Source organism: Pan troglodytes, chromosome 4 (assembly GCF_028858775.2).
Source record: "Pan troglodytes isolate AG18354 chromosome 4, NHGRI_mPanTro3-v2.0_pri, whole genome shotgun sequence".
Lineage (NCBI taxonomy): Eukaryota > Metazoa > Chordata > Mammalia > Primates > Hominidae > Pan > Pan troglodytes.
This window is the reverse complement of record NC_072402.2, coordinates 11,412,982-11,435,446: the sequence shown is the minus strand read 5'-3', so window position 1 is coordinate 11,435,446 and position 22,465 is coordinate 11,412,982. Positions and strand designations below refer to the sequence as shown.

At 46.3% G+C, this 22,465-nt stretch overlaps 1 protein-coding gene across 1 annotated transcript in view; it reads left to right on the top strand.

Annotated features, from left to right (window-relative positions):
• Positions 1–321: 321 nt before the first annotated feature.
• The window catches only part of DAP (death associated protein), a 102,822-nt gene continuing 80,678 nt past the window's right edge, over positions 322–22,465 (top strand). The window contains exons 1-2 of the mRNA XM_024356551.3: positions 322–8,113; positions 20,860–20,956. Of these exons, the coding sequence (XP_024212319.1) occupies positions 8,059–8,113; positions 20,860–20,956 (152 nt within the window). The 5' untranslated portion in view covers positions 322–8,058. The remainder of the gene's footprint in view (positions 8,114–20,859; positions 20,957–22,465) is intronic.

Genomic DNA, 22,465 nt, shown 5'->3' with positions numbered 1-22,465 from the left:
ATAACATTATGTTAATAATCACATTAACATAATGTGATAAAAAAAAAAAGGTCACTATGGTCTTCCTTCCAAAAACCTGTAACTCCTGTTTTTAACTATGAGAAAAACATCAAACACAAATTAAGGGACAATTTACAAAATAAGATAGCTAAAAAGAATCCTTGTCTATTTTTGTCTGGAAGCCTGGAGGGACGTACAACAGAATGTTACAAGTAGTCAACTTTACCTGCTGGTAGGATTGTTGAGAAGTGGTGACTTGCTTTTTCCTTTGGACATTAATCTGTTATTTAGGTTTTCCAAAGTGTATTTTTTTTTGTACTTTTAAAAAAACTTATTCATAAAAATTAATTCTTTCTTGAATGTAGTCAAAACGTCCATATGGCCAGTAAGAGAAGATACAACATGCTCCTTTGGAGGAAAAAATAACCCAGGCCAACAGCCTCTTCTTTGAGACCTTCTTCATTTCAAAGCCTGTGAAAACAGCCCTTCTGAAAAATGGTGTCACTAATGCTATCAAAACTCTGAGATTGCCAAAACTACCTCTAGGAGGCACATAGTACAGCACGAGGGCTGTAAATGCTAAGACATAATATTGAATAACTATTTGAATCTTTAAGTAAGATAGGTATTGTGGCCTCCAATATGGAAATGTAATTACAGAATGCATAAGTAGCTTGCACAAGGTCAAATAATGACTCAATGCAAGAGCTAGACATAAAATTTTCCTTACCACTTCCCATTTCTCTGCTAAAACACATTTTTTATAAATAACTTACAAAGCATTCGAAATTCCCTAGAAAATCAATATTCATGGTTGTGTTACTCTCAACTTTTTTGAAGTTTCTATTTTCTAACTTTTAAATAAAGATAAGAGGAATATTTTGCCAAGGTTCAGCCTGGTTATTTTTTTCTTCGAATACTGTTAACTAAAGTATAACCTCATATGTGACTAAAATGGACCTCCATGCTCTTTATTAGCTGTTGAATTACTTTTGAAAAATGCCTGAAACTGTCACTGAGTGATAAGTTGAGGCCCAATGAAATCCCAAAGATCCCTCACTTGTGTGTGTGTGTGTGTGTAAAATATATTCTATCATTTTTATTTGATTTTGAGATATGTATATCCTCTTCAAGTGTTTTATGTGTATGTGTGTATGTCAAAAAATTACATTAAAATTAATTTAAAGCCTACACTACATAGTATAATAAGAAATATCCTGGATGTTACAAAGCAAAGTCAAGAATGACTGACGCTCTCCCCTTATGAGCAAAATTAACAATGGAGGAGAAATCAGAGAAATCCTGGGTCATTGTCTTGGTCCATTTTATGCTGCTATAACAGAATACCTGAAACTGTGTAATTTATAAAAAACAAATATTTATTTCTCACAGTTCTGGAGGCTGGGAAGTCCAAGGTCAAGGGCCCCACATCTGGTGAAGGCCTTCTTGGTGTGTCATCCCATGGCGGAGGGTGGAAGGGCAAGAGAACACATGAAAGAAGAGGAAGGAGGGCTGAATTCATCCTCTTATCGGGAGCCCACTCCTGTGATAACAGCATAAATCCATTCATGAGAACAGAGCCCTCATGAGCCAGTCACTTATTAAAGATCCCACTTCTCAACGCCATTGCATTGGGGATTAAGTTTCCAACACATGAATTTTGGGGGACACATTCAAGCCATAGAAGCAGTAAATAACAATACAAAATTCTCATCTATCAGACAACAGCACAAGAAGACAGGAAACAGAAACCAGCCTGGAATAAGAAAGCAATATTCATTGAAGTGATTGTTATGTGGGATTATTTTAATACACACTGGGACTATTCGTATATTTCATGAATGCTGATAAAAAGAAACTCCCTTTGCAGTAATAACAGTACATTCTCTAGTACATTATGGCTTACAAAACACTTTTAAATGTACAATGGATAAGATAGCAAGAGCTGGGTTCTCTTGGGTCTCCCCACACTAGCTACCAATCCTTGCACCAAGCTTAAAAAATCCAGCTACAGATCCAATTTCTCCATCAAAAAAGGGCAGAGAACCCCCTGTGTCTCAGGATCCTGTAGGGGGTAAGTGGGGTGACACGGAGCTGTACAGGCATAATCATGTTTAGTCAAAGCCCTTAATTCTCACAACCTTCCTGGGAGAGGCATTAGCGTTCACATCTCTGACTTGCAGATGAGGACACTGAGACTCAGAAAGGTTTAGTGCTGTAGCCACGGACACAAAATACACGTCTGGAGAAGAGAATCTGCATTTTCCGTTTCTTCTTCAAATACTTTTTCTAGCGCTTACAACATTCACACTAAGTGAATTTACCACCATTTGGGATTAGAAAACAGCCTATTTACGGGTGGATCATCTGAGCTCAAGAATTCAAGACCAGCCTGGGTAACATGACAAAACCCCGCCGCTACCAGAAATACGAAGAATTAGCTGGGCGTGGTGGCATGGGCCTGTAGTCCCAGCTACTTGGGAGGCTGCGGTGGGACAAACACCTGAGCCTGGGAGGCAGAGGTTGCAGTGAACCGAGATCGTGCCACTGCACTCCAGCAGGGGTGACAGAGTGAGACCCCATCTAAAGAGACCTCATCTAAAAAAAAAAAAAAGAGAGAGAGAGAGAAAACAGCCTATTTAGAGAAGAAAAGAAAATGGTCCCAAAACTCTATTTAGAAGTCAGCCCCCACTTGGGGGAATGGAACTGGGGCTTAGAAAATCCAGCTTTGGGTCCCAGGTCACACTCACCAGAGTTGCATCCCACATAAGTCCAACAATGCTTCTCTTCTCCATTTTGTTTGTTTTTGTTTTCTTTGGTACATCTTACTCCTACTGTTATTGTGAGATGCAAATAAGATCATTCAACAATTCTCATCCTATCTACTGAGTATGTACATCTACATAGAACATCTACATAGTACATCTATATCACCAGTGGGTGATGCCTGACATTTATCCTCAGCATCTAGGGCTGGAGGGGCTGGACACTCCCATGCATGCATGCACACACGTGTGCACACACATATGCACACACAAAGTATTTACAAGATAAAGCAAATGTCAGAAAAGATCAGTGGCCATGTGCCATCTATATGCTATATACATTTTTCATTCTCTGTTTAGTCATCATTGGCTACTCTTCATTTAGGTAGCAGTTGTAAGAAATTAAATGTATCTATGTTCTAGAATTATGGGGAGAAAATAACTGTTGAATGCTTCTTCTGTGCCCACCATGGTTTTAGGTGCTGGGAATACCTAGTGGGCAAGATGGATTAGGTTTCTCCCCTCATGGAGCTGACATTCTAGTCAGTGGAGAAAAACAATAAGCCAGCAGACAGATAAATGAGGAATTTCAGATGAGGATAGAGTGCTATAAAGACAGTAAGACAGAGCAGGCCCCTTGAAAAGCTGATTCCAGAATGAGAAGAACTTAACTACGCAAGGATCTGGAAGAGACAGTTCTCGGCAGTGGTGTTGTAGGACTTTCTTGTTAGCCTAGCTAAAAACAGCATCCTTGTCACGTAACCACGAAAGATTAGGCTCACAGACACTTTGAAGGGTGGGGAAAATGGAATTTATTAGGCAAAAAGGAAAAAAAGGAAACAGGGACTTTCAGCAAAGCAAGAGTCCTGCTAGCCGGTTTCCCGCGTCACAGATTGAATCCCAGGTTCCACCCGGGAAGAGAAGAGGTCAGGCTCCTGTCCCCTGCAAAGGGCGTGAACTTCTGTGGCTCCACCCCATCTTCCGGTGTGCAGGTAGTCAGAGTTTCCCTGCGGACCCCTTTATGCTTGGCTGTCTCAGTGGGAGTGGCTAACACAAAGTCCCAAGGGGAAGAATTGGCTTGTCCTGCTAGAGGAACCTCAGAAAGGCCAGTGTGGCCAGAGGAGCCAAGAGGGAGGAGCTCACAATTGGGCAGGACCCCCATCATGCAGGGTCTGGTAGGCCATGTGTGCTAGGGATTGCATTTGGCTGCCCATGAAGACACCAACCACACGGACTTTATTTAATAGAAATTTGTTTCCCACACAACAAAAAAGTCTGGACGAGGAGTCCACAGCTCTGAAGTGCCTCCATGGACCCTCAGATTCCCACATGCCTTTGACCTTCCTGCTCTGTCACCTTTAGCATGTGATTTTCATGCCTTTGATTGCCTCACAGTTGCGATATGATTGTTCTACCTTTGGCCTTCTGTCTGAATTCAAGGTGGTACAAATGATGTCACCAGGAGGAAGGGGTGTCCCCATATTAAGAATGTAAATTTCCCCCAAAACCCCCCAGCAGATTTCCATGGTCAGAACTGTGTCACTTGGCTACCCCTAGCTACAAATGAAGCTGAAAAATAAATGTCTTTTTTTTTTTTTTTTTTTTTTTTTTTGCGAAGTTCACTACCTTCTTAACGGTATTTCCTTCATTAGAAATGCTATTGAGTAGACAGATTATTCCACACTGTAATGAGTAGCTTGGATTGTATTCTAGAGGAGAAGCTATTTGCTGGTAGGTGGGAGAATCAGGAGTTCTTTGAACATGTGAAATTAACTTCGCTGTCACACTGTCAGGAGCAGAATGTATCTGAATCACATAGCACCCAAATATAATATGTTAGTGGCAGTGAATCTGTAAGAGTCTGCAGCAACCTCAATTCTTGCCTCTTCAGAAGAAAATTCAACTGAGGGGTATAAAGCAGAAAGAGAGACTGAGGCAACTTTAAAGGAGGAGTGAAAGTTTATTAAAAAGCTTTAGATCTGGAACAAAAGGAAAGTACACTTGGAAGATGGCCAAGCAGGTAACTTTAGAGATCAAGTGCACGGTTTGACCTCTGACTTAGGGTTTTATACACTGGCATACTTCTGGAGTCTTGCATCCCTCGTCCCCTGATTCTTCCCTTAGGGTAGGCTGTCCACATGCGCAGTGACTTGCTAGCACTTGGAAAGTGAGCAGGGGCAGTGTGTTTTTTGGAGGTGTACACGTGCTCACTTGAGGCAATCTTCCCTTACCAGCCCCATGTTCCTAGAAGGTCATATACCAGTCAAACGTTGCCATTTTGCCTCTCGATGTGTGGCAAAGAGATCTTACCAGGAAGCTGCTGATCACCACTTTCAGGTTTTTTCTACCTACTGGGAGACTGCCTTTCCCTGGCACTGACTGCAACCAATTATTATTTTAGAGAAACAGTGTAACAACTTCCTGACCATCACTTGATGGTCACACAACATTTCTGGTGGTGTGGGTTGTGGGGGAAGAGTCCTCTCCTGCCCTGCTCAGGCCGACTAACTACCTACTGTAAGACAACCAGAGGTTCCCAATCAGTACAACCCTGGAGAACAGGTCACAGGCAAAGAGACACAACCTGTCAGACCTCAGGGCAGTCCAGGGGCCACCAGGGCCCCTCTGGAGCTCTGCTCCTTCCTGTGAAGGCTTTCTCCCCCACCCCCCAGGGTTCCTTACCAATAGCATTTGTTATTGAGTCTAAGATGCTGTGGCTCATAACATGCAACTTTGTTTTAGGTACCACTAAGGGTAAAAACACTACCAATTAAATGATACCACAATGTGCTCTTTCAACTTAAAATTTTCATTTTATACTTCCAAGAAATAGTTCTTTAGGCTTAAGACATAAGACAAGTTTTTAACTATATAGCACTTTTGCACATACATAAAAAGGAAATTACTCATGAAATTAATCAGTTAGGTATCCTTAAACCTTTAAGAACGTGAGTGATGTGCTATCTCTTTAAAGAGTAACCCAGTATTAATTTCAGGATTCTCTTCTAAACTGTGGCACCCACTTGGAAGTTTGGATGTGAATGCAAGACAATGGCAAGCATATCATGACTGCAGCCTGGCCAACAATTATCCTATTACCGGTGTTGAAATGTGTGTATGGAGTGGGGAATGCAAGACCAATGTATGCTATGTGCATCTCCATGTGTGCCCTGATGCACAGAGTTGCGCAGCACTGAGTTAGACAACAAATAGAGAAGCCAAGGTGGCGGTGGTGAGTCTGGAGTTCAGTGGAGGGGCAGAAAGAGAGAAATTAGGTTGCAGATGTGGCACCCATAAGCGTCTGCAGGTGGTGGCGGTGGTGAGTCTGGAGTTCAGTGGAGGGGCAGAAATAGAGAAATGAGGTTGCAGATTTGGCATCTGTAAGCATCTGCATGATAGTCATCCACACGGGGCTGCATGTGACTATCTATGGGAAGTCTAGATAGAGAAGAAGGCCAATGCTGAGCCTTGGGATACTCAAATGTTTATAAATCTAGAAGAGGGCAAACTGCCAAGCTGACAGAGTGAGTAGCCAGGGTGGCCAGAGAACTGGAGGGTAAGGCAGTGATGTGGCACCTCCGGAGCAAAGGAGGAGGGGGACGGCCAGCTGCATCAAGTGCTGCTAAGAGCTCAAATAGAATGAAAGTAGAAAATGACCATTGGATCTGGCAGCACATAGGTTATAAGTGACTTCCACAAAAGGACCTCCCATGGTTGAGGGCAGTGCAGCAGAACTTGATGAAAACCAGACAAACTGGACTGGAGGGAGTGACAAGAGATGAGGAGCTCAGCCTCCCTGAACAGTTTTGTTGTCAAAGGGAAAAGTACAGCCAAGAGAGGGGTGGTGTTTCCTTCGCTAAAGAGATTAGGCCTGTGTGAATGCGAATCCAGCAAGGCATTGCGGAAGTTAACAGCAGTTGCAAAGCACTGGGGCAGGCGGGAAGAACACGATCCAAGGCACGAGAGCCAGGGGTCAGCCACGGCAACAGGTAGATGATGGTGAAAACCAGAAGTTTCTGAGAGTGGTCTCAATTTAGGAAGTTTATTTTGCCAAGGTTAAGGACGTGCATTGACACAACCTCAGGAGGTTCTGATGACATGTGCCCAGGGTGGCCAGGAAACATCTCGGTTTTATACATTTGAGGGAGACATGAGACATCAATCAATATGTAAGATGTAGGTTGGCTATTTAGGAGGTAAAATGTGAAGTGGAGGCGTCCGGGTCATAGGTACATTTAAAGATTTTCTGATTGGCAACTGGTTGAGAGTTATCATCTAAAGACCTGGACTCAGTAGAAGGGAATGTCCGGGTTGCATGAAGGAGTTGTGGAGACCAAGGTGTTATCATGCAGATGAAGCCGGGAATACACTGCAAATGTTTCTTATCAGAGTCCTCTATTAGTCTTAGGGTCTCCGTGCGGATGTTTGTGAGGCCATGTTTGACTTCCGCTTCCCATCAAGGCCTGAACTAGTTTTTCAAGATAACTTAGAAGGCCACAGGCGGAGGGGAGGGTCCAGCCGTTGGCTGCAGGGCTTAGAATTTTATTTTTGGTTCATAACGGAGGAGGGCAGGGACAGAAGCCACCGTCTCTGCTCCCCAGCGCTGGCCCTCACTCGGAAAGCAGGCTCTCCCCTCTCATCGTCTTTTAACAAATTCCTGCTCTCTCGGCCCCCGTCGCTGCCATCTGGGCTCTCCTTTCCGCGCTTCATTAGGCGCTGCCGCGGCAGGGGCTGAGGGCCTCAGGGGACGGTCGCCTCCCTGCCGGGACGCCCCGGCCCTGGCCCGCACTGTGGGGCGCCGTCACCCAGCCGTCGCCGCGTAGCCAGGAGCCCGGCTGAGCGCGTTCGCTGCAGGAGCCATCCTCAGCTGGGCGCTACTTAACTTCCCGCAACTCCAGTCCCCGCAGCCAGTCGGGGAGCCCGCCTCCCTCTCCTTCCTTCTCCCTCTCACTTCTTCACCCCTTCTCTCCCCTCCCTCCTCCTCCCCCGCCTCCGCCCTCGGCCACAGCATCCGACGTGGCGCGGCCGGCTGCGCAGGCACCGTATGCTTGGCTCGCGGCCCGGCAGGGCGGGCGGGCCGCGGTGACGTCAGTGCGCATGCCGTCGGTGGGCTCGGCTGCGCCACGTCGGCGCGCGGCGGCCGCGCCCCCTTAACGGCAGTGGTACTCACTCGGCTCGCGCGGCCCCGGCGCCCCACGCGCGCGCGTCGCTCTCCCGCCCGCTCGCTCCCCGGCGCTCACACCTGAGCTCACTCGCGCACTCCCGCTCGGCCCCGCGGAAGCTCCGCCGCGCCATGTCTTCGCCTCCCGAAGGGAAACTAGAGACTAAAGCTGGACACCCGCCCGCCGGTACTGACTCTTTTCCTCTTTCTCTCCACGCGCGGGTGCCGGGGGCGGGCTCGAACCCGGGGGCGCCGGGCGGGGGCTCCGCGGGGAGGGCCCCGGCGAGCGCTGAGACGGGTTCCGGGCCCTGATGCCCGCCCGAGGGGCGCGGGCCGCGGAGAGGTCGGGCGCCCAGGCCCGGGACAAGCCCGCCGGAGCTTCGGCCCCGCTTGCCGGCGGCGGCGAAGCGTTTCTTCCTGAGGAACGCGGGCGGCCGCGTACCTGTGCGATTGCGCGCAGCCTCCGGTGCCTTGGGCGAACCCAGTTGCATAACTTATAACAAAGTTTTGGCGGATAATATTTACTTAGAGGATACAGATGTCTAGAAAGAAAGTAGCAGAAGTAATGAAAAGTAAGTGGTGTTAATATCATGGTGGTGATTAATTAGAGGCTGCCAGCGTTTCATACCGACTCAAGAACCAAGGAGCGGAAATAATTTTTATCATTAATCACTCAATATGACTTTCACCGCCAGTTTCTTCCACATCCAGATTTTTTTTTACCCCCAAAGTTGCCTTTTCTGATTTTGAGCAAATCCTAAACTTCTGAGCCAAGGAAGTTAAAGCCAGGAAAGAGCGGTCTTTCTTAGAACATAGGGATCTAAGCAGCCTTCATGCTTCTGCCACCTCCTCCTCTCTCTGGGCACAGTTCCTGTTTGCACTTTGGATTCTGTCCAGACGGGTCTGTTTCCGTTTCTACTCTTCTTTCCAGTGGCAGTCGGCCCATATGGAGGGACACTGGTGAGAAGATCAAAGGCCTTGGGTCTCAGAAGCCAAGTCCCCTCAATGTATGGATGCGTGAGGTTCTTTTAGGTCTTAATAGCACGCCTTAGTGTCATAAACTCAGTCTTTTAGCAACAGAAGTCTTTGAGAAACATGGCTTCTTTTGGTGGCACATTTGTGCCATTTTCTTGACAATAAAGATTCTTGGCCAGGCGCGGTGGCTCATGCCTGTAACCCCAGCAGTTTGGGAGGCCAAGGAGAGTGGATCACTTGAGGTCAGGAGTTCAAGACTAGCCTGGATAACATGGTGAAACCCCGTCTCTACTAAAAGTAGAAAAATTAGCTGGGCATGTTGGCGAGCGCCTGTAATCCCAGCTATTCAGGAGGCCGAGGCAGGAGAATGGCTTGAACCCGGGAGGCAGAAGTTGTAGTGAGCCAAGATTGAGCCAAAGCACTCCAGCCTTGGCGACAAAGCGAGCGAGACTCCATCTCAGAAAAAAAAAAAAAAAAAAAAAGATTCCCATTATCCTTCTCTGCTGTCCTCCGCTATAGGGCGGGAATTCTCTGCACCAGCACAATGAATAGGAGCGGTTCTTTAAATATGTTGCAGTCCAGAGTAGGCAATATTTTTCAGTGGTGACGGAGGCTCTCTACAACAAAACTAACTGGCACTGGGAAAGAAAAATGTCTAACTGATGCCAGAGAACTTAAGAGGCATGGGGTTTTAGAAAATCATTCCACTGTGATGGAAAATGGTTTTGGGGGAATTTGTGTTGCATTGGTTTTAAGAAAAAAAGTACTTCAAAGGGAGTTGTTTTTTTTTAATGGGATTTCCTTTAAGGGTAACTGACTTCCATTCTACCACAGCGGGTCCCTGTCCACTGTGGGGAGGAGCGCCTTGATTTCCACCCGGGGCAGGGCTGCCTCCAGGAACTGCAGCAGCCGCCTGCTCTGGCCCTCCGCTCCCCAGGACATGGGTTACATTAAGGAGTATCTCTTGGAATGATACAGAACCAAAGTACAGTAATTAAATTGCATACAGAGACACACCCATATAGAAGTTTTTTGTTTTGTTTTGTTTTTTGAAACAGAGTCTCACTCTGTCACCTAGGAGTGCAGTGGCACGATCTTGGCTCACTGCAACCTCCGCCTTCTAGGTTCAAGAGATTCTCCTGCCTCAGCCTCCCGAGTAGCTGGGTTTACAGGTGCCTGCCACCACACCTGGCTGATTTTTGTATTTTTAGTAGAGACCGGATTTTGCCATGTTGGCCAGGCTGGTCTTGAACTCCTGACTTCAGGTGATCCACCCGCCTCAGCCTTCCAAAGTGCCCATATGGAGATTTTTAAGGTCAGAGGTATAAACTGTACATACTCACTCCCTGGGAGAAATTCCTTGCTGGACTCTGGTTTTCTTTGAATTGCAGAGTAAACAGCTAGGCTTTGTGAATTACAGAGTAAGTAGTTTATTTACCCCTGAGGAGGGAAGAGGCAGCTTATTTGTGCTAGTGTAGCAGTGAGCTTGGGTTCTAAGTTTGAAGACATCACTTCACGCTTCACTGGGGCTCAGTTTTTCTCGTTTATGAAATTCGAGGTTTGGGCCTCGGGGCAAGTCGCAGGGTGGGGCTGTGTTTGCTGCAGTGAGTCTCACGTCCCGCTTCAGCATCAGGGTACCAGCACTGTTCATCCCCCAGGTAAACTCCTCTAGTAACTTCAGGGCAACCCCTTTAGACTTACGGGGTGAGCTCTTGCGGGTGGCTGTCACCATCTGTCATCTGTCTCCAAGACCATAGTTAGAGGAGGGGCCCAACAGCAGCACCCCTCAAATGCCAGCAGCATCCCTCAAATGCCAACAGCACCCCTCAAATGCCAACAGCACCCCTCAGATGCCAACAGCACCCCTCAAATGTGCTTTCCCAGATGTTACAGAGGACCATGTGTGAACCTTTTCTGGCAGGAAGCTCTGGTGTTCTTGTTTAGTCTGGCATTGCCAGAGAGTAGGCAGCTCTGAAGGATACAGTTTTTAAAAAAAAAAAAAAAAAGGCGGCCCACTACAATAAAGGGTAATCATCAAGGATAGCCAAGAGCACAGTTCATAAATCAAAATCACTGCCTTAAAAATGTTGAGAATGCTTTCATTAAGTGCTTAAATTGGATAACAGACTTGTGCCTCAATGCTCAATCAGAAATAATAAAATTCTCTTACAGTGACTATCTTAATGTTCTTTTGTGTCTTCTCTTTGTTGCTGTCTGGCCCATATCTCCTGTACATTCCCCGCAATCCCCTTGTTTTCCTTCGTGCACTAACCTTCGCCTCTCTGCCTGTCTTCTTGCTTCCAGGGCTGGGTCTTCTTGATCTCTTTATTCCCGGGGTGGCACAAAATACTCAATAAGCACTCCAGAGTTTCCCCAGGGCCTCTTCTCACCCCTCACTGCCCCCATAGCAAACCGGGCCCACACCTTCCTCAACTCTGAGCTCTCTGTACTGTGCGCAGGGTTGCAGGTGGTCCTCTTGGCCGGTTCAGGCAGCAGACTGGTGGAAACACTAATGAAGTTTGTTGAGTGTCACAATGTGCTGACACACTTCTAAGCGCTTGGCACGTTTAACTCATGAAATCACCAGTCATCTTAACATTGAGATACCGAGGACAGTGCCGTTTAAAAACCTGACCCAGAGCCGGGTGCAGTGGCTCACACCTATAATCCCAGCACTTTGGGAGACCCAGGTGGGGAGAGCACCTGAGCTCAGGAGTTCAAGACTAGCCTGGCCAACATGTTGAAACCCCGTCTCTACCAAAAATACAAAATTAGTCGGGTGTGCTGGTGGGTGCCTGTAATCTCAGCTACTCTGGAGGCTGAGGCAGGAAAATCGCTTGAACCTGGGAGGCAGAGGTTGTGGTGAGCCAGGATCACACCACTGGACTCCAGCCTGGGCAAGAAGAGCGAATATTTCGTCAAAAAAAAAAAAAACCTGACCAAATTGTTTGGAGTGTCTGTTGCCAACTCCCCTGAGCTAGTGACCTAGTGGGAGCGGCCGGAAAGGCTGTTGCCTTTTGGAACTTCAGCGGCCCGACAGACGACTCCATCACTGGCCAGGTGCCTCCTGCCAAGGTGGGAGATGAATGAGGCAGTTTGTAAAGGCTTCTGAAGAGTGTTAGAGAAAGGTGCTGTGCAAATACAGGTATTGTTATTTACAAGTGATGGATGGCACTGCATCATGTCCTGGCAAATGTGCTGTCGTCTGCAGTCCTCTGTAGAAGTAATCCAGCCTTAATGATTTGAGACCTCACCACTGCTCTTGACTACAAAATATTTGCAGAGAAATGGGGTGAGACTGCTTGTTTGATGAGTTATTGCAAATGCAGATTAGCAGAGTTAGAATTAGCGAGATTCTTTCTGTTTCATCTAACAGCAGTCATAGCATTCCACAGCAGAAAAGAGGACCTAATTATAAGCCTCGCTATTACTCATTTCTGCCAGTCTTTGTGAGTCTGTGGCAGTGAGATGGGTAAAATCTCTTTGTTAAATACGTTTTGCTGGCCCTGTTCCCCTCCGTTTCCCAGTGGAGCCAAAACCATGTGTCAGTAGAGTTCTCATAAATCTGCTACATGATAGCTTTGAATGTTACTAATCTTACATGTGGTTTTCTTTGAAAAGCAGACTCTACATCCCCTCTCAAAGTGAATCAAATGGAAATATAAGCATGATTGTATTTATTTCAAGCCATGTTACTTTTTTTAGTAACTTCAGAGTAACTTAGTTCTCTCTTACACTAATTGATACGTCAGACATGAGTTAAGGATGCCTTTCAAAAGTCTAGTGTAATTCTCCCTGAATTATCTCCCTGCAGAAAGACTTTCAGATTATCCATTGCTAGAAACGGAAGACTAATTTGTCTTCTATTAACCCTGTGGTCACAGATTTGCTAAGCATAGTCCCAGTGTCAACCAGTCAGGACCAGAAATTGAACGGTCCAGGTAAGAGGTCTGCCCTTGTTCCCAACATGCCAAGGAAAACAAGACCCTTTAGTTACTATGTTTTTTCAGAAGCCTTCTGTCAAGGTGGCCCATGGCATTTCACCTCTTCCCTAGCCTTTTTTTTTTTTTTTTGGTCTAGACAGGGTCTCTCTCAGGCTTGAGTGCAGTGGCGTGATCTTGGCTCACTGCAACCTTGGCCTCCTGGGCTCAAGAGATCTTCTCGCCTCAGTGTGCTGAGTAGCTGGGACTACAGGTGTGCACCACCACAACCAGCTAATTTGTGTATTTTGTGTAGACACAAGGTTTTACTATGTTGTCCAGTCAGGTCTCAAACTCCTGGGCTCAAGCGACCTGCCCACCTTGGCCTCCCAAAGTGTTGGGACTCCAGGCATGAGCCACCGCACCCAGCCTTCCCTAGCCATTTTTGGTTATCTGTGACTTCTAACATCTTTGGTGAGTGTCCTTTTCATTTCGGCCAGTGCCCTGTGCATTCTTACTTGGTTTTGTGACTGCTTTTCCCTTCCCAGCTTCAGAAGTCTTTTTTGTTTCTATAGAGAATATTCACTTTTGTATAAAGTACTATATTAGGTATAGAGAATGGTACTTCCTGTTGTAACAAACAACCTAAATTCTCAGTGGCCAAACTAATCCAGGTTTATTTCTCTTCTGGGGGGGGTCTTCTTAACAAAGAGCAATTCAGAGGCCCAGACACCCCTTGCTGCATAACACTAGCTTTTCATTGTGTGGCTGCTGCAGACGGGACAAGTGTAGGTCGCCGTGCTGGGGTCTGTATGGTGTGGCCCACAAGTGGTGTGCATCATCACATCAGTTTCCTATGGCTGCTGTACCAAATCACAATAAACTTAGTGGTTCTAAACAACACAGTTTTATTATGTTACAGTTCTAGAGGTGAGAAGTCCAAGATGGGTCTCACTGGGCTAAAATCTAAGTATCCACAGGGCAACTGGTTCCTTCTGGAGGATCATCAGGGGAGAATCCCATTTTCTTGCCTTTTCCAGCTTCTAGAGGCCGCCCACTTTCCTTGGCTCGTGGCGCCTTCCTCCACGAGCCAAGGAAAGCTTCTTCAAAGGCAGCAATGACCAGTCACATCCTCACATCACACACTCAGAGCCCTGACTCTTCCGCCTCCCTCTTTCACATTCAGAGACCCTTGAGATTACATGGGCCCACCTGGGTAATCCAGAATCATCTCCTCACCTTCAGTCTGTGATTCTAAGCACAGAATAGCAGTTTCCCTTCTTCTTCCTCAGCTTACAGTCAGCTGATGAGCAACCTTAATTCCATCTACAACCCTCATTTCCCCTGGCCATGTAGCCCAGCACACTCACAGGTTCCAGAGTGGGGGGACGTGATGACATGATGCTGCCCACCAAAGTCACTTTTCCCCATACTATTGGGCAGGACCCAGTTTGATGCCCCCAATCCAACTATGGGGAAGCTGGGAGTGAGACTGGCGAACACCTGACTAGTCCTTGCCTCAACCAATTCCCAATGACAGCTTTTCCAAAGCACTTCCAGGCAGCCGATCCTACTTTCCCCTGAACTTTTTGAAATCAGCCTCCCTACACTCAAGGATATACATGTAGCTGCTCCATGTACCTCCCAGCTTGAAAGGGGCCCAGTCAGCTGTCCGGCAGGGTGCCCATCCTGGCCCAGTCAGTACTCATTTTGTCCTTTGGGTCAGAAACTATGTCAAGGATGGAACACACACTGCTGTGGAAGATGGAGTGTTTGGCCCAGGGGGGTCCCACTATGTCTCTGAACTTCATTCTTTAACGGGGTTGCTCCGTGTAATTTAAGAGCCTTCTCACCTTCACAGTCTATGATTCTGAGCACAGAATAGCAGTATGAAGCCAACGAGAGTGCAAATTCAGGAAAGTATCTGGGGCTCCAGCTCATTTTTTAGCACAAACCATTACTTCTACCTTATGTATGCACACCTGAAAGCTCCTGTAAGGGCTCCACTTGGTCTGGGGGCAAGGTTCTCATTGGGGTCTTCTATAACTCATGTCTGTTATTGGGCCAGACTGTCAGTACCCACTCTCTGCATACGTTCTTACCGCCTCTCACCCCTTTATCCTCTCCACTTTTTAGGGTTCCCACCTTCAGGTGCAGGGGCTTCCATAGATGTGAGTCTCCACTTGCCAGTGATTCTCTTCTCTCCTGGTGGAGTCATTTTTCTTAACTAAGATAGGCCATAGTCCCTTGCCCTGTTCACATTGGGAAGTTCTACCCACCTAATCTCACCAACCCCTTTGCTTACCTGCCACTACATTGCTCTACCTGAGATCCTTTGGTTTAATCATAACCTGCAGCACTGGTTGTTTTCTGTTTTGTTTTGTTCCTTCCACCGGAACAGTCCTCAGAACCTTTCGTCACTTCTTTTAGGTAGAAGAGCTTCCCTTTGAATAACATTTCCATAGCTCTTCTCAGGCAAGAACAAGGTAGCATATACTTGTGAGTCATACTCCAGTACCTGCAGTGAATGCTTTTGGGACATTTGTGTGAGTTAACAGCCCTTCCTAGCTCCCCGCTGGAAATTGCTCCCTGGTTCATGGGACTGTTCCGGTATTTCCCCTTTCTTCTTCCCGCAGTAGCATTTTCTAGTGTGCTATTTGGCACTAGCAGATAGCAAGCCACCAGTGACTGCGTCTTACAGCCAGGCATCCTGACACCTGAGGACGGATGCTTGGCCCAGGGTCCCACATAGTCATTTGCCTCCTTGGTGTTTGCTTACCTCCCAGATGTGACCGTAGGTAAAGCTTCCTCCACTCCCCTTCCCACTTGGGCAGGCAACTGCTCTGTGGAGAGCTTTTCATTTCAAACTCACCTTCCCTTATCTAGGTAGTGTAATAACCTGGCCCTGTCTATAGGCCGTTCCTTTGAGTTACTCTCAGAAGCCATGGTGCTCTGTTTCCTGGAGGGAGTCTGAGCAAGGAAAGGCTTACCTACGATTAAGGGTGGAACCCAGTCTGCCGCTTGCCAGTTGTGCAATTTGGGGCCGCTGGCTTCCCCTTCTCCCTGCCTCAGGATCTACTCCGTGGGGCTGCTGTGCAGTGAAAGATGCGTGGACTCCAAGTGGTTAGAGCGGTGCCTGCCACAGAGTGGTGATGAGGAGCAGAAGTTGGATCTGTGATTCTCCCAAAGCTTCCTCAGGTGGTGATGTAATGACGGAGGTCCTGGTGGTGGTCAGCACCATGATGGGCAGGTGCTTTACAGGGCATGGCCTTCATTCCCCAGCAACCCATAGGGCAGCACTCTTTAAGGAACTGCTGTGAAGAGAGGGTGAAGAGCTGGAAAAGCACCAACGATTTGAGGACTCCAGAGGCCTCTCTTAAGTACTAAATGCTAACTTAAAAACCCATTTAATAAGACTAGCTAACAGTTGAGCACATCCTGTGTGCCAGGTCCTGTTGGATGCATTTCATGTGTCCTAACTCATGTAATCCTCAGCTGGCCCTGGGAGAGGGGAACATTTTCACTCTTTCTTCATAGGTGGAAGACCCTGAGGCACAGAGAGCTTCAGCAACTTGCCCACACACAGCCACACACACACACAAGCACATATGTATGCACACATGTGTACACACTTATGCACAGGCACATGCACACACACACACACAGGCAGAACTGAGATTTGATCCCAAGGTTCTGGCTCCAGCATCTGTGTTCTTATCCTCTGCACAGCACTTCTGCTAAGAGGAAGCTTATTCTTTACATTTGAAGCTCTTATTTGAATAACAACCACCACAACAAAAATCTAAGGTTTTTCTGTTTCTCCTAAAAATACTGATTTGCAAATAATTCTGCAAAGATTTCTGCAAAAGTAATTCTTCTTTTGTAGTTTTACAAATGAAGAGTTCTAGAGACAGTGATACAACAATCACAATAAATATGTGCTGTCATATTTTTTGGCAGTATTGTAAGTTAAAATGAATCTGTCTCAGCTTTGAGTTATTATTGTTATTATTGCCACTTTTTATTGCTACATTAATCACCAAACATAACTGAGAGGGATTAATGAAGTTAATTGTTTTTAGAAACTAAATTAAATGCAAGTGCTAATGCTGGGTGATTGAGCCTTGACATTGTGTGCTTATTTCAGCGGAGGAGTGGACAGGCTGCCCTGCAGGAGCTTCAGAAGACTTGATCATTTCAAATGTCACCTTCACATTCATCATTAGTTTTCTTTGTAGTTAGTTGCACAGCTCTTTTTATTTTTACTTTATGAACACATCTATGAGTTACAGTTTAAAAGTTTTATGTGTGCCAAGTTGGAAAGATTCAGAGATCATTTTTAAATGGGCATCTGTATTGTTGGTTTGGCCTGCCTTAACAAAATACCACAGACCGGGTGGCTTAAACCATAGACATTTATTTCTCCCAGCTTGGGAGGCTGAAATCCAAGATCAAGGTGTTGGCAGCTCTGCTTTCTCCTGAGGCCTCTCTCCTGGGCTTGCAGATGGCACTTTCTTGCTGTTTCCTTGCAGGCCATTTCTCTGTGTGTGTACAACCCGGTGTCTCTTTCTCTTATAGAGACACCATTTCTATTATATTAGAGCCCTACCTCAATTCCTCATTTTAACTTAATTATCTTTTAAGACCCTCTCTCCAAATACAATTACAATTTAAGGGTATGTCAGTTAGGACTTCAACCTATGAATTTTGGGGGGATACTATTCAGCCCATAATAGCATCTTTCATCAATTTCTGATGAGCATGGGAAAGAGGTGGGATAGAGCAGGGAGGGAAATGAATTTTTAAAAAACATTTAGTGGGACAGTTCTTCTAAGCTCTTCCTTGAGCCCAAAACATTCATAACTCTGAGATCCTGTGTTTCAAGAGAGTGGAAAATGACCCTAAGGTGTAGATAATTGTATTTTCAGTCTCCATTTCTGACTGGGAGGCCAACTACATAGGCTGGGAAATCTTTTTAATCTTAGATTAAAAAGCTGCCTGCAAATGGTAGGTCTTTTCTGTTTTGTCTTTGGCTTTTTGCTTTTTTAAAAGAATTTGACCTTGAAGTGAAAGGAATTCCTGGAAACCCAAAACGAAGAAGGAACCGAAATTCAGACCTTTAGCATGAGAGGTGGGCCCACGGGAGGCAGGGAGTAGCCAAAGTTGGATGCTCAGAGGCCACACCCCTGGGGAAAGGTGGAAGAGGGAAACCTGCCCAGTGGCCCTAGGAGGGCCAGGAAGCCGGACTGTGTCAGGCTGGGCTCCACATGGGGACAGAGGTCTCCTTGAGAATTTGTAAACAAAGGCTTGCTTTTACATGAGTTCAGTTCGTATTTGTACTGTTTGGCAATTTGTCTTCTGAGAAATCTGCCTTGAAAAGGATTTTCAGACACCTATACTCCTGGCCTGACAAAAACACGTGTAGCATCTCCCCAGAGGGTTGCTGTCTGCATCACAGGCCCCATAAGATCCTTACTGGTAAAGCCCAGTGAAGACAGATTCCTCCTCCAAGTCTCCCAGGACAAGAGCAAGAATCCACAGGCAAAAACAGACAGCAGGATTAGACTCCAGAGGACTTCATAAAATCAAATAATTGGATATACAACTAAAATGATTAAATATATAAAGGAATTGAACGCACAAGAAAAGAATAAGACCCCATCAAATACCTGGTGAATTTGAGACAAAAGCTGTAGGAATGAAAAATAGAGTGATTAAAAATCAATTGATGGGATATAGAGCAGATTTTTGAGAGGATTACTGAATAGGATTCTGTTTCCTTCTGCCCCAAGTAGAATGTCCTCTCCGTTGAGAAGAGGTGCGGGCAGCGGGGAGATTTTAGTTCTAAACCCAAGCCAGCAGAGGAATGGTTTAAACATAGTCCTTCATTTTCCTTGCTCTCTTTTGCCCTTTTCTAACAGCCAGCTGCTGGGGCAGTGCTGGTCCTGGGAGCAAACGTCACCATCTCCCTCCAGTCGGGCTGGCCAAGTCTCCCAGGGAAATTGAAGACTAGTACACCTGAAGCATGTAAGCCCCAGGCTGCCTCTCCCATTCTCCTTCCCGTTCATCAGCAGCATAAAGAAAGTTGGCCTGGGTTTTCGTGACTCGGCAGGGTCCACTCAGTTTAAAATGCCAGAGGACATGGTGTGGCAAGTTGACTGTATCGTGATGTTAGCCGTCTTGTGGCAGAGACTCAGAGACTTGAAGGGTAAAGCTCAGTAAGGCCCGCATCCAGAGCCTGGGGGGCCAATGACTGCAAGGAAAATGACCCTGCTTTCTAGCCAGCACCCCACTCTCCCGAACGCCTCTCTCTTCTTAATAGTCTGAGGAGGTTTATCTCCTTTCTGCAAATGAAGCAGGGAATCTTTGAGAATCTGAGACAGTAGTCTGAGACCACATAGCTGAGGGCGTGGAGGAACGTGCCGACCCCAAACACATGCTGGTGGCCACCATGCGAGGCTGGCTTTTTGGATTTAGGGCCAGCCAGCATTTCCAAATTCTGTTCTTGGAACACTGTAGCCCTGATGGAGGATAACTGGTATTATAGCCAAAAAAAAAAAAAAAAAGTTGTGTGGTCAGATAGGCTGGGGAGAGCCGGCATGCTGTATGCCTCCTGTAAGTCTTCCTCATGCAGGTAGCACACTAAGGGCCAAGAAGGTCTCTCTTGGGGAAACCTATTTAATTTTGTTCAACCTGGCATTTCCCACTCTTATTAGATGCTAGATTACCCGACCCCTTACAACACAGTATTAACATATTAGCCATAAAGGAATTGCAAATCAAACCACAATAAGAGACCACTTCACACCCACTAGGATGGCTATAATTAAAAAGACACACAATAGTAAGTGTCGGGAACATGTGGAGAATTGGAACCCACACACTGGTGGGAATGTGAAATAGTGTGGAGGCTTTGGAAGACAGCTTGGTGGTTTTCAGAAGGATAAATTCAGAGTCACCATGTGGCCTGACAGTTCCATTTCTCGGTATATACTCAAGGAAATGAAAACATATGTCCATACAAAAACTTATGTCTAAGTTCTTCACAGCTGCATTGTTCATAATAGCCAAAAAAGTGGAAACAACGCAAATGTCTAATTGATGAGTGGAGAGATACAGTGTGATACATCCATGCAATAGAATATTTGACAAGAAGAGGAATGAGATACTTACACGTGCTGTAACATGGATGAACCTTGAAAACACGCTAAGTGCAAGGAGCCAGTCACCAAAGGCCACATAGTTTATAATTCCACTTATATCACATGTCCGAAATAAGCAAGTCCAGGTGACTGGCTTCCAGGAGCTGGGAGGGATGGAATGGAGGGTGACTGTTCATGGCTGTGGGGTTTCTGTTTGGGGTGATGAAAATCTCCTAAAATTGATTATGGCAATGGTTGTACAATTCTGAATGCACTCAAAACCATCGAATTATACAGTTTAAATGAATGAATTGTATTCTACATGAATTACATATCAATAAAGCTGTTTTTTAAAACTAAGTTAACATCTGCCAGCGGTAGGGTTTCACAGCACAGTTTGGGCAAAGCTGCAGTAGAAGTTTTGTTGCCACTTGCCTGGGCTCTGTGAAGGCACAGTAGCTGTCCCATGTCACCCATCACCATATCACCCCATCAAAAACATCTTCGATATTTGAGAAAGTAAATTTCACAGGGGAGGGTTGAGGTGAGCCCTTGTGTTGAGACTGTGGAGAACTGAAAGCAGCAGCCACTCTCTTTGTGTAGTTTGTGCCCTCGTTACACTGCTGCTCTGACAAAATACTTGAAAGGTGACCAGATAGAAAAACAAGAGCCTTGGAAAGTTTCTGAGTGGATCTGTAGTAAGAGATTATGTTGAGTGCTGTATCATTTTGAATTTACCCCGACAACCCTGACCTTCCCTAGTTAATCATTTTCATTGCCAGATTCTCCAGACTGACTTGTGGCCACTGGGCAACCAAAACCTTTCCAGCTGGTCCCCCTGATCCACAGGCAGCCCCATTTCCACATTAATCCCACACTCTCTGTTTTCATTTCAGTGAAAGCTGGTGGAATGCGAATTGTGCAGAAACACCCACATACAGGAGACACCAAAGAAGAGAAAGACAAGGATGACCAGGAATGGGAAAGCCCCAGGTGGGATGATGCTAGCGACTCTTGAGCATGTTTTCCAAAAACCCTATTCGGTTAAACATTAACATTTGTTCTCTGTTCTATAATTCTGATAACTCCTGGGCTATGTGGGGCCCTGTTCTGTGTATTTTTCCCTTCCTAATCAGGGAGGAGGGGGCTTTGTTTTCAGTCAGGGGAGAAAATAGAGCCCCTAGAGTTCCTCTTTCCTGACCAGTTCCCACGCGCCCACCCTGTTCCCCACCCCACACCCAGGGCTGGTGCCCCGTCTGTCTGCACAGTTAGAGACCTACCTCCACCTGCCCAGGTGCCTGGGTTTAGCCAGTGTGCCTCCCTTCCTGGAAGCCAGGGCAAGCCAAGCCAAGCAGGAGCAGCTTCCTGTGGCTCATTGGTTTTCTGATGGTGGACCCTCTTCCCAAGGCTGGACCACCAGAGTGGACGAAGTAGGCAAATTCTTGCACCTGTGAGTCTTTTGTACTCCAGGTTTCTGTTGTCATTCCAGAGAAATAAATACTAACAATTTCTGGGCAGTAGTTTGCAACTTAGGCTTCCATACTGAAATCACATGGAGACCCTTGAGAATTGCCACACTAGTTGAACCTCAGGGGTGGACCTGGCTGTCTGTGTAGCTGGGGCGAGAACTTCTGATTTCAGAATGGTTGAAGCATTTCCTCCCTCGGATCATCAGCCAGATCTAGAATTACAAGGCCATGCCCTTATGAGTGACTGGATGTCCTTATATGATACCTCTGCTGCCAACCCTCCTGGGGCCTGCACAGGGGTCTCCTTGCAGACCCCTCCTCCCCTGCTCAACACCTATTTTCCTTAAAGGTTCAGATTTCCAGTTGGGTTCAGGGACCTTGAAAGGAATCCATTTCTCTCGACTTTGCAATACACAAACAGGCACCACTAACATACCTCTGCGGGAGCTCGTCCACGTAGAAGAAAGCACTAAGCTCTCTACTTATACAGCCTGTCTCCAGATGATGTCTCAGTCAGAAGAGGAGAGGGTGTGGAAGGGGAAAGAGGCTGGGGAAAGAAGCTAACCTTGATTCCTGTGGATTAGGCCCATGCTTTTATTTCATTTCATTCCAGCAGTCCTGAATAGTAGGTGGTATTCTCCCCAGTTTATGTACAAGGAAACAGAACCCCAAAGAGGATATCAGCTTGCCCATATCATGCACCGTGCTAGGTAACGTAGCAGGAAGTTCAACCCAGTTCTCATGGAGTGCTCAGCGGGCTAGGCTTCCAAATGGATAGTTGCCAAGAGTAGGCACCCACATGAGGAAGTGGTGCATGTTCTTGGTAACCCTGCCTGTCTGCTTCTAAGTGGCCTTCCCCATTGAGTATTGTCTATAAAACCTGATACAGCATGAGTTACGGAGCGGCCACGTGAGGGAAGAACAGCATTTTGGGTGACATTTCTGAGTGATTATTAGTGATTATTGTCCATTTTAAATCATGAGATTAGCAGTGTAAAGATTCAGTCCCAGTTCTGGTTTAAAAGAAGGCAGT